Below are 18063 nucleotides of genomic sequence, written 5' to 3' on the forward strand. Positions count from 1 at the left end.
TAATTATCATCCTTGAGTATTTCTAGTTTATGAGTTACTTTTGATGTGTGCCATGTTACTTGTCTATCATTAAAATTATGTTTAAATTAATGAAATTGATTTGTGAAAAGTTAAACAGGCAATCCATCATATTGAATTATGAACACTCTGTGTAGTCAGTGTGTTGTGCTCATTATGAAAAACTTTTTAAACATGCGACGAGCCAAAGAGATCAAGTTACAGTAGTAGCGTTATCTGACAACAAAGCCACCTGTAACACCTAATTCAGTCATAACTAAAAAAAAATTTTACAATTTTTAATTAAAAACTACTGTTTCCTATTAAAATTACTTATTACAGGGTTGTGAGCCGAACTCAAAAATCCTGAAAATTTCTTGAGTAAAATCATTAATGACGCATTTCAAAAAATTAATGTCTTTGTAAATTACAGAGCAATTTTTTCCGGAGCACATTCATCTCTGCTATTATATAAAGACAACATTATCAAAATTTTCAAAGTTCCTTTATGAAAGTGGCGGATTCTCTAGAAGATTTTTTTTCAATGTCATTTTCAAACATAACATTAATTTTAAGACATATGATGAGATAACTTACTTGCGGATATTGCATGGTCTCCAATGTGCTCTCGTATGCAGATCGAAGTGATGCAAAACTTATCATGACTGTGGCATCTTTATGCCTTTTCATTGCATCAGACATATTTTTATACACTGTAATTTAAAAGACATTGCAGTTCATCAAATGATAAAAAAAATATTAAATAGAAAAGCAATTCATTATATAGCACATTCAGATACTCTGATGTTTTATTGTGACTCCCAATGAAGGAAAAGATTTTTTTAATTTTTTCCAATTACTTTTTATTAATTAATTTTTACCACTGTTTTCCCAGCAAAATGTCTCCAAAAAGGACAAACTATTCACTCAAAAAAGAGAAATACCATAAAAAATGGTGCGAAATATCAAATGTATGACATATTCAATGTTAACAAAAATGTAGATTAAGTTTGCGAAATAAATATTTTTGCCATACAATCGCCAAATAGCAACCTTGTTCAGGATTGCTCACAACCCTCTCCCAAAAAAGAGCGAAATAGTATCGTCCCATACCACGTGAGGAAGGTGGAGCTAACGCATGGTGATCGAACTATACATATTCCAGGGACACAAAGTCTTATTTTGTAGCATCTTCAGAAAATGCTTTTTATATGATAGAGCTACAAGGGCAAAGCTCTAATGAAATATTTCCTTTTTGTCCCTCTTTGTTCATGAATCTCTTTACATTCTTTGATGAAAGCATTCTAAAGGAACTCAACCATGAAAGAATAGATAGATAATGCCTGATAGCATTCTGAAAGAAATCAGTTTAAAATGATGACTCAGTTAGCAGCATTCCAGCATAAGTGATGAATTCTCAACTGTATGCCTGCTTACTAAAGGGAGCAAAGAAAAAAAAGAGAAAAGAGTGAAACGACTGCCAGGCAGTATTTAACCTACAACTTACTTTGCATAAAAGCGATGCTAACTAATGTATAAAAATGATATATAACAAATTATTCCTGAAACAGTTTCCCTATACACAATATATTAAGAGGAAACAACAATTACTGTGCTCTTGTGTGAGCTATATTGGGCTAACTACATTTATTAGTTTTAATTGCTGGAAAAACAGCTGAACATACTTAAATAATGCTACAGTAAATAAAATAGTTTAGTATAGCTGAATTATCATGGTTAAATATCCCACATATTATGCTTTGAGTGGTCACCATTTTCGAAAGACAAAAATAAGAAACAAAATTCCCTGTATTTCCCAGTTTGTAAAGAAAAAATCAAAATTCACTGCATTTTCCCTGTTATTTTAGATGATTTTTAAATACCCTGTATTTTCCAGGTCTTTTCGGTTTTCCCTGTGGAATGGCAACCCTGTGAAACTAAAGTCCTACTTATTACAATTAAAAGGACAGCTTTGGCCCTAAGTGAAACACAACCAGAAAAGGAATAAACAAAAAATGTCAATGAAAACAAACATGGAATTTAGACAAATCACATCAGTCTACCAACGCTTTTGAGTTCGTTGAACAATAGAGAACTTATTTGTAGCAACAAATTAAAATTAAGACCTTCTCACACAATCAAAAACATACATTGTTTTAACCATTAAGGAATATATTTTCAAGTTAATTGTTTCAGTTAATCAGAATTGAATACAGAATTTATAATCAGATTTGTTTAACATAAGTATCAGCAGGAATAGTTTTTTTTTTGTATCACATTGTATTTTACAAATAGTTTTTTCATGTTTTCAGAAGTATGGTTAAATTCTGTAATTAATTGTTTTTTTACAGTCTTAAAATTGCCAATCAAGTTTTCAAAGCTGAAGAACGATAAACATTTTACTGCAAAATATAAAATTAATATTTCATAATTACAATACAGTAGAAAAAACTAAGATTTATATGAATTAATATATAATTTTGAAACATATTTAACAAATGCGAAAAAAAGAATTTGCTTTTTTTTTGTTGATCATATTAAATTCACAGCATATGTCCCAAAAAATATGTTTGAAGATAAAACTAACATTTAATATTTATTATAACTATAAAAAATGGTTTTATTAGTTTTATAGCACTTTTGATCATTATTTTTTAAATAGTTTTTCATGCTACAAAATAGGGGTGCACAATCTTTTGGAATGAAGGGCCATTTGCAATGCAGGTAGATTAGTGAAGGACCGCATGCATATTCAGTCATTTTATCTACTAATATGAACATTTCTGTGTAAACATTAGTGTTCTAAGCATTAAATATTTTTATCAGTAAACTTAATAAACAAATTTGCAGAAAATTAAATGTTTATAATTATTTGAATTTAGTTAAAACTAAAAAAAAATGATAATATATAAGTAAATATTGGGGGGGGGATATAAATTCTAACCAAAAAGAAGCTTACATAATGAAAGTGCAAATAATATAAGCATTTTATAGAGTATTATAAATTTGAATTAAATATTTTAATTAAAGAAATTTTATAATGTTTAAACAAAAACCAAATTAAAAGAAATGTTTTTATTGTGTTCAGAAGCTCTTGTGGGCCGCATGTGGCCTGCTGACAGCAGGTTGTGCACCCCTACTGTAAAATGACATTTTGAAAGACATAATAAAATTAAATTTCTTATTTTCTTTTTTAACCTTAAATTTATTTCAATTACTTTGAAAAACACACTTTTCAAAGTTAAAAAATAAAGTAAAACTCACCAGGTATGAGTATTTCTTTATGCCCCCAATAAAACTTTTGCTTGTGATCGCCGGTAAACGGATAGACCATGGCTGCCACTGAACATTCCTTTCTGGAACACACATAATCAAAGTCAAGCATTCCTTGAACGGCTCGAGTCTGCATACCCCACACAATGGCTCTTGTACCCTTTAAAAAAAGAGAATCTATAGAAAACACTAAAATAAATAGAAAAGTGAGTTGAAAAGTGAAATTGATAAATTAGAAAAAAATTTAAACACGTTTTTTTTTCTCCTTTTTCTCAATATTTCTTAGTTTACCTAAAATATATTTCAAATTTTACACATACCAGTATCATTTAAACATACCTATGATGACCTGGAGAAGTAATTAAAATTTACAAATATGTCTTTCTTTTTTGAGTTTATGATTATAACAACCATTTACTGATAAAAAATGAATATTAATCATGAATATAAGCTTATGAAGTATCTCTCTGTCTCTCCCTCACAAACAAATAAAATAAACTGTGTTTTTAAGTTCCACCTTTGAAAATTTGATTTCCGGAAACTTTGGCCATCAATGATTTTTTGAAAAGTCATGAGGACCTTCGAACTCCGGAAACTTCCGGATCACTGTTAACGAAAAATCCGGAAATTCGGATTTTTTCCGGAGCACAATCAGCCCTGGTTGATGCAATGGGGCATAAAAATAACCTGAGAAAATGTGGCTAAGAATGCTTCAAAAAATTAGCAAAACTATAGATTTTGCTGATTGACTCGTGGGTATGGTTGACTTTCGGGTAACGTGATTTAATTAACAGTTAGTCCTAAATAATTTGCATATTCGAGGTTAACCCTAGGAACCATTACGATTGACACTTAGTACGTGAAAATCCGATCATTTGAATGAAAGTTATTCAGGGTGATAGATTTTTTTTTTTTTGCCCGATTGTACATATAAGCAGGAATGTAGAAAGTTCTTAGTCCCTAATACAGGATACATAGCCAGATTTTTCAACACAAAATAAGCACCTTTTAAGTTCTTTTTTAACACTCAAAATATATTTTTAATCACTTTCCAAAAAAAAATCATAATTAGGATCTGTGCATTAATTAAAATTATTATTTTCCATCATTTAAAGTTCTTTATTTATAAACAAAAAATCAATAAAATTCAAAAACATTTTCAAAAATTTTACAGAATTATGATAAAATAACTAGTTTCTGAGAAATATTGCATAGAAAATTGTGAAAATCATGCATTCTTTGTAATTTAGAATGACAATCGACACGGCAAAGAAAAAATATGTTTTTAAAGGATAGGAGATTAAGCACTTTTTACAAACTTAACAAAACTTAGCAACTTAAATAAAAAAATGCACCCTTAAAGGCTTATAAAAACTTAAATAAAAAAATAAGCACCTTTAAGCACCTTTTAAAAACGCTTTGCACCCTGTAACGGTTCCTCAGAACAAAAAAAATTTGTTTTGATCGAAATTTTACCAAAAATTGTAACACTTTTCTCTTTCTTTCAGAACAATAATTTTTTAAAAATATTTTTGGAAAGTAAAGTTTACATAAGAAAAAAAATTCGTTAGATTTGAAACAATTCTTGAATAAACGAGCATGTATTAGAAATATAATATATTGAAATAGTAATAATTTATTAAATTATAAGTCCAATTTATAAACTTAATTCAAACTAATCAAAACATGAATTGACATTGAATGTTTTTTAACAAGGAAAAATTTTGTAAAGCTACACATTTTTAACAGTAAAAAATTTTGTAGGAATTTTTTTAAATTTTCCTATGGCTGCATGAATTTTCCTCAAAACCTTCTTCACATGATTAGACATATTCTGTTAACCTGAATATTGTAAGTAATAATAACAAACATTAAGAATCAGAAGAAATTTTTTTTTAATCAATTAAGATCAGACAATTATTGGCGACCACTTTAGTTTTAATTAATCTAAAAAAATCTGTTAAAATTTTGCCATAAAATAATTCAAATCAATAATTAGACTGGATAATTATTAACAACTCAGAATTATTACTCGTAATATATTAAGAGAATGATGTTTTTAGAAAAACCAATTAATAATTTCAATGGTTTTGGCTATACTTTTTATGATGATATATGATATAAGTCATAATTAGTGTATAATGCGAGTATTGTGCATGATTTAAGATCTAATGAAATATTCCCAAATGCTCACAAAGAAACTTGTCCCAGGTTTTTGACAGTTTTCGTCAGATTTCGACAGTTTTTGACAAGTCAAATAAAAAAAGTTTTTGACGTCAAAATCCCTACCCTGTAATTAGGATATGAATACTAATAAAAACTTTCGTCTTCATATTATTGAAAGTTCTTCATAAATACATTAACAAAATGCAAAATAATTTCCAAAGACTTTCCATGATCATGATAAAATAACTAGTTTCTGACAAAGTAATCTTTTCTTGATTATATATTAAACTAAAACTAAACTCCGTGGTGTAACAGCCCATAGGCCTACTGTGCCCATCTCAGTTTTCTTGACCTTTGGGCTCTAGGGTGCAGGAGCAGATGTTTCGGTTAGATGGTCAGCCAAACGCGGAACCCCCAGTGTTTAGTTCCCAAACATGCTTGGTACTCATTTATCGACCTACTGAAGGGGTGAACATATATTAGCCACCATAAAAGCAATTTATACATAACATTAAATATATTCAATATTGATTGGCATAATCCATTTTTTAAATTAATTGCTTTATTCATTTAGGTAAAAAATATTTTTATTACATTCATTTAACTATTATTTAAAAAGGTTATTGGGTGTATTTATAAGATTTAAATAAAGATTATTTCTAAAAACTATTTATAAAAGCATATTCAACAAAATATTAGCAAGATTATTATTAATCATACTGAATTTATAAAGAGATGTTGAGAATTAAAACTCTAATAAATTTATATTATAAATGTAAAGTAGTGAAATCATTTAAAAAATATTTATTTTTATTTGTTACTTGGTTCAGGATTTTTTTAATAAAATGAAGAAAACAAATTTAAATAACTTTGAAATGCAAATACAATGAGTATTGAAGCCAAACATTTTTGTCAGAAGTAAATTATTATATGATCCCTCATTCTAAATATTTAACAAATATGAGATAGTTGAATTTCTAATTTCAATCATTAATATTTTTAAATAAAATCATTAATTGATGAATTAAAGTTTTTTGGAATGACAAATTTGAATTTTATAACTTAAAATTCAAATACTAAACATAAGATTTTTTGCTGTATTTAAAATATTGAAAGTTCCCTCAGTACATACTTTTTTAAACAGGGTGCATAGCCAAATCTTGCAACAAAAAATAAGCAACTTTTAAATACTTTTTAAACACTCAAAAAAATACGTTTAAGCACTATATACATTAACAAAATGCAAAATTATTTCAAGCTTTTAAAAAACAAAAATTGAAAATAAGCACTTTTTAAAAACCCTACGTGCCATGTTAAAATCTTGCCTCTAAATATTGAGTTACCCCATAAAACAATTTAAGAGTACGGAAAATTTTAATAGTAATAATACAATAGTAAATAAAAAGTAATAAGTAAAAAAAAATTTGTACAATATAAGGAGTTTACAAAATTTTATGCAATTAGCAGGTGGTCTCAGAGGTAAAAATATTACGCTTAATATTCTCAATTAATTCCTCATAAATAAAATGAAGATGGAAATTTTGAGGTAATGAAGAGGGATTCTTGACTGCTCTGTGGACCTATATGAAAATACTCAATAAGTGAATGATCCCCAAGTCAAAGATTATGGTACTGATCTATAAATAAAATATTCCGAGAAGGCCCTTTGCTTGCCAGTAATGGCTTTAAACAAGGATGAAATTAGCAAGAGAAATAGAAAATTTTAATGTTATTAGGGGGGGATTTGGCAATGTTTAGTTAATCCCCATAATCAGGAAAATTCGAGAGATTTTTCGACTAGATTGCAAAGGACCGAAAATGAAGTCTGAAATTGAAAATCTCTTGCAAATTGCAGCATAGTTGCAGATGAGAGGGTAAGAATCCTCCCCACTGAATCCAGCTCTATAAACACAAATGCGGACCCACAAGTATTTAATCAAACACGTAGCTACAGATCTATGGTACACACAAATAAATTGGGGTTGAATGAATAGTGAAAACTGAACAGAACAATGTGAACAAAGTCTTTCTGCATAATTCGAGGAAAAAATTAACACGGTGAAGGAAAAATATCACATTTTGGAAATGCGAAAATTAAGTACTTTTCAAAAACACCCAATGAAAAAAATCACCTTTGAGGGCTCTTAAAAAACTAAAATCAAAAATAAGCACTTTTTAAAAACGCTACACGCCCTGTCAGTAGAAAAAAACTAAAAAATAAAATATTTAACCCTTTTGTTTTGAATATCTATTTCAATTTAAAATACATTAGACTGCTTTTACCTATAAACTGAATTACATAGTTTTATGAGAGACAGGAATGTTTGAACAAATTTCCAAATCGTAACAAAATTTTGCAAGAAATAAAGTGGCTATATGAATAGTAGAAGAAGTTTCCAGCTTGTTATAAACATTAAAATTAACTTTTTGAGGGTGACTTGAAAATTTATAATATTCCGTACTTGTTATATCGAGCTTTTACTGTTTAAGATAGGGCATACTTTTTAAAGATGGTAGTTTTTAAATCTTTACTGCTAAAGGAACACTTTCCACATTGAATAATAAATTTTACCTGAGAAAACAATGTTTTTGATGAAGTGATGCTACCATTGGTAGAGGATATTGATGACTGCCTAGAATAGTCCATTGAAGTCGAAGAAAGACCATTACCAGAATCCGTCCTGGGCAATTTTGATGGTGGGGCAGAATGCTTAAAAAGAATGAGAGCACATAAAAACATATTCAAACAATAGTCAAACAGCCTGTGGGGAGAGTAGAAATCGACAATGACAACCTTCATCTATGAAAAGGTACCTCCAACATAGAATCGAGTTAACATGTTGTACACTAGGGAATACTATACTAGGAATTAGTATACTAGGGAATTAGAATCATATTTTTTGGTGGTAGATATACTACAGCAGGGTTCCCACTCAATTTTCTTTTTTTTAAATTCAAGGATTTATCAATGTTTTTCAAGGACCTAAAATCAAATTTTTCAAGATCCTATTGGGTGTGTTAAAATACATGTCAACCAGATTTTATAATGACATAGAAGCAGAAATAGGGTATTTTTAAAGCACAATGCTTAGTTAACAAAAAAAACGTATTCATTAAATTAATCAAGTTTAAATTGTTTAACAAGATTTATCGTTTAATAGATTTCGTTTAATAGAATCGTTTAATAGATTGTTTATTATGTGTAGCCAACAACTACCAATGCAAATGTCTAATAGCTATTAGATTATATATATATATATATATCATTAATGGTTGATAGTTACAAGTAGTATATCTATATTATATCTGTTTTAAATAACTTTGAAGACCATAAAAAAATTTCCAACTGACATTGTATGCTTGTCAACTTTTATAAACTAACATTAGACAGTAAAACTTTTCATGAAATAACTGAAGCAAGGTAGAATTAAAAAATATCACATAAAACAAACATAGTAAAGAACTGATAGAATTTATTATGGAACTGCAGTTATTGAAATACAAAGAATCTTCGTTTTAATTTGTTAAATCAAATTTGAGGTTATAGAAAATGTACATTAATAGATAAAATGTCAAGATACATTAATTTAGCATATCTGTTTCAATTTTAAGAATAAAATACAGATTTGGTTACCTTAGAATAATAATGTTCCCTATGAATAATTTTTAAGTTGCATGTATATGATTCATGATATGCTATGAGTGAATCAAAATTATATGAAACTTGAAATTAGACTCGGAGATCACGTAAATCGTGTATCGCGATTTGCAAATTGAAATTGAACTATGAAGTATATTTTCAAAATGCACGAACTAACAAGTCTTAAATCGGGATGAGTGATACATAAATGACTTTAATGTGAATCCTGTTGGAGGATTCGTGAACCACATTTAATACGAAACACGATTTGTTAATAATTTTCATGCAAATAGCGATGCATATATTGGTAATCACTAAAATGCAGATCGTAATTTCTGATACTATAAGCACTTCTTTGAAAATAACAATAAGTAATTCATAAATCATTTTAATGAGAATCGTGATTCTTAAATCTCTCTTATGGAAGTAACAATCCATAATTCTTAAATACTTTTAATAAGATTCTCAATGTGTGATTTGTAATCCACTCGAATGAGAATTGCGATACAAGATTTGGAGATAACTTAAATTTGTTCGGAGATCACATTTGCAATGTGTGTTTGAGAAATTACTTTAATATGAATTACAATGTGATCTATAAAACAAGTTAACATGAATGTGATTTGCTAATCACTTTCATGTGAATCATGATTCATAGAGTAATTTAAATAAATAGTTAAGCACTTTAATGCGAATCATGTTTATTCATAATTCAAGAAATCTGAAGAACTAAATTTTAATTATTGGTAGAAAAAAATCAGAACAATTAGAAGCTTATTAAACATGAAAGAGGTAAATAATAATCAGGCAGGAAAAAACTAGAAGAGAAAAACGCTCATATTAATTATAGACAGGACAAAAGAATTACCTGCATGCCCCCAGGTAACAGAAAATTGGCAGTGGTCAGAGCTGGTTCAGGCAATGATGGTAGAGACTTTTTTCCCATAGCCATAGCTACAATAGCAGTCATGTGCGTTTCTGGTCCAAACACGTGGATAGGTACGCCTAGTGTTCCACCTATTAAACATTTCTCATAAATAAATTATTTTCAACATTATTTTTTACATCACTCTATAGCACCTATGATTTGGATCACCAAAATAATTAAACAGTGAAATTTTCCGGCAGGCAAGAAATCAGTCGTTAAGAGATGTCGTTACTTCTAGAATTTTCAGCATTTTACAAAACAATTGACTCAAAAATGAATTTAAATTAGAAGCTGCACATTGTTTTCATAAAAAAAAACTAGGATAGACACTGTCTGTGATATTACATATTAATTGCTACATAATACATGAGTTGTTTTGCATTAACTGATTTAAATTGTAAAAAAAAAAAAATTATAGTATAAAACAATTTCAGTTTAAAATTATTTTCCAACAAATTTTCCTCTTTTTCACCCATTATAAGTCATGGTGAAGAAAAGAAAAAGTAAACCAAATATTTTCCTTTTCATTTGTAACATATTTTATTTTTTTTACTTTGCAAAGAAAAGAAAAATTTTAATAGGAAGGTTGATACTTGGACACTAGCAGAGGTTTACCTAGTCTCTCCTAGGGGACTTTACGTTGATAGGATAAAAATGAAAGCATTAAAAAAAAAAATAATCATTGAAAAAGATGGTCACTCAAAAGCAGTCTCTCTTAGAAGTTTCACTGTAGAAATACTATTGTGGGGAAAGGTAGGAATATCAACCTTCTATGAAAAGATACCCCAACATAAAATCAAGTTAACATTTCTTATATACTAGTGAATTGGAATTATATTTCTGTAGTGGTAGATACGCTACACTATCATGTCCCAAAACTCAGAAGAAAAATAAACAATTTAAAAAAGACTAAAAAATACAAAATTCTACTTTTGTCAAATTTAAAAAGTAGAGCTCATTACATTCAAAAGATGCAGTTGGAACTTGCTGTGGTGATCAAAGTTTTATATGAAAGTGATATAACTTTTGATTTTGAGTGAGGCAATGAAATATAAAATGAAATCAACATTTTACTCAATAAAAATAAATGAATGCCAAACGCATTGAAGCTTTCCCATTGCTTCAGCAATGGAGACTATTTTTTATTATAATAATAAAATGAAACATTTACTTAAAACATCATTAATATGTATGTTTCGAAAAATAGGTTTCCATATTGCTTAGTTATTAAAAACTGGAGAATAATATCAAAAACAATGCATCAAATTGCATTATCAAGCAAATAAACAATTTTGCAAACAATGAAAACAAGGGAAATTTTTATCCTAATTGCAAAAAGGAAAAAAAAAATGTGAAGATAATTAAAAATGGGCAAATTAGACTTTACTTGGTTTCAAAAGCTATCAACAGTACAGAGCCCAACTAAAAAATCCTGAAAATTTCATGAATAAAATCATTAATGGCGCATTTCAAAAAATTAATGTCTTCATAAATTTAAATCACTGATATTTTTACAACATAAAACAGGGTTGCCACTCAAATCTGGAGAAAAAGTTCCCTGTGTTTTCCCTGTACATATTATACACAATATGTTAAGAAGAAACAACAATTACTGCACTCTTGTGTGAGCTATATTGGGCTAACTATATTTATTAGTTTTAATTGCTGGAAAAACAGCTGAACATACTTAAATAATGCTATAGTAAATGAAATAGTTTATTATAGCTGAAATATCATGGTTAAATATCCCATAGATTAGGCTTTGAGTGGTCACCATTTTTTAAAAGACAAAAGTAAAAACAAAATTCCCTGTATTTTCCCAGTTTGTAAAGAAAAAATCAAAATTCCCTGCATTTTCCCTGTTATTTTAGGTGATTTTTAAATTCCCTGTATTTTCCAGGTTTTCCGTGTTCTCCCTGAAGAGTGGCAACCCTGTAAAATTATCAATAAAATATATGCAGAATAACTTAAATTAATAGTTATATATGAGTCTAATCACATTTAATATTCTACAAGAAAAAATATTTACAAATGAACGAGATGCAGGGGTGATTGTGAGCCCAAGTCAAAATTCCGGAAAATTTCAACAACAAGATTTTTTTTTTCCTTTTTTCTCAATAACTCTTAGTTTACTTAAAATATATTTAAAATTTTAAACATACCAATACCATTTACACATACCTATGATGACCTGGAGAAGTAATTAAAATTTACAAATATGTCTTTCTTTCTTGAGTTTATGATTATAACAACTATTTACTGATAAAAAATGAATATTAATCATGAATATAAGCTTATAAAGTATCTCTCTGGCTCTCCCTTACAAACAAATAAAATAAACTGTGTTTTTAAGTTCTACCTTTAAAAATGTGATTTCTGGAAACTTCTGTGATCAATGATTTTTTGAAACGTCTGGACCTTTGATCTCCGGAAACTTCCGGATCACTGTAAGCGAAAAATCCAGATTTTTTCCGGAGCACAATCAGCCCTGGAGATGCCAAATATAAATTCCAGTTCTAATATTTTTAAATAAAATGAGCAAGAATTTTTACACATAAATGTGATCCATGATTACTAGAAACTTCTGGACCTCGTCTTTCCGGAAATTTCCGGATGGAGGTTAGCGAAAAATCCAAATTTTTTCCAGAGCATAATAATCTCTGACAATATCAAAATACACAGAAATGACAGAATAATTGGCAGCCCTGTAAATATAAACGTGTGTAAAAAACTATCTACATTTTTGGCACAACTGTTTTGACATAATACATAAACTAATATGTATCATCCCTTTTTTAATTGTTATATTGTAATATGAAAGTTTAATTCCAATTATGCTATTTTTCTGTTACAGCTTTATTGGGAGTTGAGGAGCAATAACCACATTCTTCTGGTTGCAGGTACTCATCTAGTAAAATGGGAGAAGTGTGAATCAAGAATTTTGAAAATAACCATGACATATGATAAAATTTCATGAAATATGGACTTGTAGTACTCAAACCTTTGAATCTCTCTCAGAGTGTGTAGCCAAATCTTTCAACAAAAAATAAACTACTTTTAAGTACTCTTTAAGCACTAAATTATATTTTTGAGGTCTATACACATAGCAATGAATTGTGAAAAAGTCTAATGGCACAATGTGAAAAGCTCACTTTTGAATAATACGTGACAAAAATCGACATGGTAAAAAAAAAAATCCCATTTTTAAAAAGGGAAAATTAATCACTCTTTAAAAGCACTCAATAAAAGAAGTACTTTTAAAAAACTAAAATCAAAAATAAGCACCTTTAAGCACTTTTCAAAAATGCTACACACCCATGTCTCTGAAATAGAACAGAACTCCATTGCTAATGAATTAAAGGATCAAAACGATGAAGGATTTCATAGCAATAAAAAAAGCTAAGATAGAATTCAGTGTAAAAGTTATGTCAAAATTACAGATAATTTTTTACTCATATTTAGCCACACAAATTATACATACCGACTTCCCGCATCACCCTCAATCCTTCTTGGTAATTCGGGCCAGCTCGCCTTACATAAATGGACACATTGTGATCAATTAGCTTAGTTTGAAATTCTAGAAGAGCTTTTACAATACCCTAGAATTGCAAAACAAAATTATGCATATACAATTTTGAAAACCTAACATATATGAAATAGAATTAACTAATCTAAAAACAAAGTTATGATAATAAAAGTAAATAAGAACTAAGATTAAAAATATAAACAAAATTTCACCTTAAATGTTGCAGCAACATTTGTAAAATTTGCAATACCTCCCCCAATAAGTAAAAGCTTTCCTGGAATTCAAAGTAAAATAACAGATATTATACAAGTTGAATGAATTGACAAAATGCAGAAATAAATTTCACATAACTTTATGTATATACTAGATCAATAAAAAATAACAAAAGAATATAACATAAAAGGAAAAAAATCATACATTTAATTCCCATTAGTTTAGTTTTTATNATATATGAAATAGAATTAACTAATCTAAAAACAAAGTTATGATAATAAAAGTAAATAAGAACTAAGATTAAAAATATAAACAAAATTTCACCTTAAATGTTGCAGCAACATTTGTAAAATTTGCAATACCTCCCCCGATAAGTAAAAGCTTTCCTGGAATTCAAAGTAAAATAACAGATATTATACAAGTTGAATGAATTGACGAAATGCAAGTTGACGAAATGCAGAAATAAATTTCACATAACTTTATGTATAGACTAGATCAATAAAAAATAACAAAAGAATATAACATAAAAGGAAAAAAATCATACACTTAATTGCCATTAGTTTAGTTTTTATCCAAATGTAATTAGTAACACATTCAATTAATCTAACTGTGGTCAGAATACCAAATTTTTAAAATATTAACTTAAAATCTAATAAACAAATGGTGGTTAGTCTAAAAGTATAATATTATTGTTACAATAATTGCAAAAATTATTAAATCCTTAATTTACAATATCGAGTACTTTCCAAAATTAGCTTCCATTCAAACAACAAAATATAAAGCATGCACGTAGCAAATACGAATTTTATTTCTCCTATAGAGCCCCAATAGCTAAATATGAGAGTATAGGGAGACTACATTGGATAATTTTTATTAATTTGATAATTATTACAAACTTACTACAAACTTATAATTACAAGCTACAATATTACAAAATAATATTAGTAAGCTATTAGCTTATTAATATTATTTTGTAATCTTGTAATATTATTTTGAAAATAATTTATAAGACTTTGAACTTTTTGAACAAATTTAGCTGGTGATTTTCTTTTTTTTAATTCAATGAGTTGTTGCAAAAATGTTTTGCTAATAATCATTTGATTTAATAAAATTGATTTACAATGATTTTAACCACCACATCTTATAAACAATTTGTTATTATTTAAACAAACATGTAAGACCTCATAATAGAGTAGTGAAAATAAAACTAACTTTACTTATCTTAATTGTAGTTTTACAACCCATTTAAATATTGTAGGAATCTTCAAGTTTGTATATATTAATTTATATTTAATAACAGAACTAAATTACAATTCTGCAAAAATAACTTTTACTTTGACGAGTGATCATATTAGAAATGTACTGTTTATATTTACTTAACAGAAAAAATATTCTTTCAACAAAACCATTTTGTTTCTTATAACAAAGTTTAACAAATCAATATTAAATGTCAGCTGAGATAACCATTTAAACTGCTGCAAGAAAAATCAATAAAAAACTCAGCAAATGTGTTGAAGCATTTATTTTTGCCTCTAAATTTGCTTTTTTACAAAAAAAAATTTGAAGTTAATAATAAAATTGTAGCAAAAAAAAATAATCAAATGGGTTAGTAGCTAACCGACATTCTTATCATAGAAAGCTTAACGAGGTCTTAGAAAAATCTAATAGTGGTAATAAATAGGAGATCATTTAATATTTTTACCCCCACTATGATTATTTTGTAAAGAAACTTATCTGAACTTACCAAGTAGTGCTTTGGAGAAGGAAATTCTTTTAAGAACTACGAGAATCCTAATACAGTCTATGTCTGATCATTTATTTTTTTTCATGCTGACTATCCGTTAATAATAAAATTTACAATTCAAATATATAATGTGCATATTCATTCATATTAAAATATCTACTACTGCTAAAAATGATAGTCTTTAAGTTGTCGTTAAAGGAAAAGTTATGATGTTGTTTATTTGTCTTGTAAAAACCTTGTTATTTTAATTTGCATTGTAACAATCAAGTATTTTGTCTAACTGTAACACAATTTTGCCCATCGGACAAAAGAATTTTCGAGTTAAGTAAGACCATGATACATTAGCCCTATGTCCATACTGAGCTCCTCTCCTTAACACATAAAATGTTAAAGTTGAAAACTAATTTTTGAAGCTTCATTATTACCAACATAATAATCGTAAAAGTCAAAATTCTACATCCCTTCTATCTCGAAAATGCACTATTTCACAAGTCAATGAATGCCATGTTACAAAAAATACTGATAAGTAGGTAAATAATCATCAGATAATTCGTAAAATTAATGATAATTAACATTTCTAAATTCTGACCACATTAAAGATTACCTAGCAGTTCACATTTTGTTTCACAAAATCAATATAACGTTTTTGCATCTAAATTCTAAATAATATATGACAGCTGAAGGCCAAAATTGGCAAAAATATGAAGCTGTCCATGAGAAAAGCTATATAAAATATATTAGTTCTTAAATTTTTACACTCAATCAATTTCTACATTTAATAAATGAACTAACTTTTTCATATTCATTTAATTTGAACGCATCAAGAAAATAGAAAATAAATATAAACTTAATAATCAGCATCAGTCCAAACACTTCATTTAGCTATCGATTTTGAGTCAGTGTCAGGCTCGGTCAAAGCAGGTCAGACCTCTAATCTACACCCTTCATGATTAATGGCCTCTTAAAATCATTTCACAGTGTTTTCACTACAGCGCAAGAGCACGAGAATCTAGTATATTTTTTTCTTTTCTCGCATTAAAAAATTATTAATGCTCGCGCACTCTATTAATCAATTTTAAAATGCGTGAATCTCTCGAATTTTGGAAAAAATTCCACCATTTTGAAAAAGACATGAAAACAGCTACGACAAGTGTTGAGGAAAAAAAAGTCCTTTATAATAAGTTGTTTAAAGTTAGCTGTTAATGATTTACCAAACTCCCTCATCGACAATTTACAGCAATTTGTAAAAGTTGAAGTCTGTGAAAGGTATGCTGGAAGACCTAACAAGAAGTATGAACATTGAAATAACTTTAACAAACTTCACTATTCTATAACAGAAATAATTGAAAAGCCTATGCTGGCACATGTAGAGGATAGGAAAGTGTGTGCACAATGCTACAAATTTAATTAGTGATTCCAAATAGTTAAGCATCTGTTGCAAGGTCATTTAGCACCCAAAACCGAATTAAAACAAAATATCGTAACACATTGACTGATGAGCATTTGAGCAACCTAATGAGAACGGCTGAAGAAAAAGTAGATGTAGAACATTTTCCATATGATGATGCAGCAAAAATATTCAATTGTTTAGAAGTTAGATGTTAAAAACGTATTATAATTAAAGAAATATTTTTTTTCCAAGTCTATTTGTGTTTTTTTAATTTTTAAAAATCTCACTTAACTTTTTAAAATCTCACCCAATTTTTGAGAAAGGGTGAGAAATTCTCTCCCATTTTTTTTCTGTAATGAAAACACTGTTTCAATATTACGTTTATAGTAAAAATTGTAAGTAATAATCAGAATATCAAACAAGTACAAGTAATAACAAACATTGGAAACTATATTTATAAAGAAAATGTAATAGTAAACAAACAAAGATTCACCATCTGGGTGCCTTTCTTGAGTCATGAGGCCTAAAATCGTCTTTGCATACTCGTAAGTTTGCATTTCAGTGGGAGCACCAGAATACTCCCCATAGTTTGCCAGCTCAGAAGCACCTCCCAGTTCACAGATTGTATCACTAGAAAGGGTCACAAATAAAAAATATATTTCAGGATGTGTAAGATATTTAAAGCCAAATCAAGCAAGGTGATAAAAAAAAAAAATTTGATTACGGATTTAAATTTTTTTCCAGAAAACAGACATAGCTGCCAACACGGATAGGAAAAAATCCAGTAGATTTTGCGAAATATAAATTTCATGATAATTATTGCAAAATACACATAGGGAGTTTTAGGGATTTTTATAGTCATCGAAATAGAAAAACTGCAATATTTTCCAGTTATGATTTCACATTGAATGTTATGTATCATGTTTATTCAACTTGAAATGTTATTCATAATTTTGAATTGTAATAGGGCTTTATACTTAATAGATAGTTAAGTTAATAGATAGTTAACTTAATAGATAGTTAACTGAATTTCATAAATGAGGCTGGCTTCACTATGTATTAGTGACACTTATTTAAATATTCAAGCAAGCAATAATATGTACCAAAATTTTATTTCAATAGGGATCTTTTAAGGAAACTTACTCAATTAGGGAATTTTCTAAAAAGTACAAAAACCAGGGGAATT

General features: G+C 28.1%; 1 protein-coding gene across 6 annotated transcripts in view; it reads right to left on the reverse strand.

Annotated features, from left to right (window-relative positions):
* Nucleotides 1–18063, reverse strand: part of LOC107443062 (ATP-citrate synthase) — an 87190-nt gene that overhangs the window by 41359 nt on the left and 27768 nt on the right. For 3 of the 6 annotated variants that reach the window (XM_043053237.2, XM_043053236.2, XM_043053234.2), the window contains exons 10-16: nucleotides 17371–17507; nucleotides 14068–14129; nucleotides 13486–13603; nucleotides 9945–10093; nucleotides 8009–8146; nucleotides 3262–3430; nucleotides 595–710 (exon numbers count right to left, since the gene is read on the reverse strand). In XM_043053237.2, coding sequence (XP_042909171.1) covers nucleotides 595–710; nucleotides 3262–3430; nucleotides 8009–8146; nucleotides 9945–10093; nucleotides 13486–13603; nucleotides 14068–14129; nucleotides 17371–17507 — 889 coding nt within the window. Of the gene's footprint in view, nucleotides 1–594; nucleotides 711–3261; nucleotides 3431–8008; nucleotides 8147–9944; nucleotides 10094–13485; nucleotides 13604–13742; nucleotides 13805–14067; nucleotides 14130–17370; nucleotides 17508–18063 lie in introns of all 6 variants that reach the window. The other 3 variants (XM_071178085.1, XM_043053235.2, XM_071178084.1) reach the window with 1 other exon arrangement.

This window comes from Parasteatoda tepidariorum, chromosome 2 (assembly GCF_043381705.1).
Source record: "Parasteatoda tepidariorum isolate YZ-2023 chromosome 2, CAS_Ptep_4.0, whole genome shotgun sequence".
NCBI classification, from domain to species: Eukaryota; Metazoa; Arthropoda; class Arachnida; order Araneae; family Theridiidae; genus Parasteatoda; species Parasteatoda tepidariorum.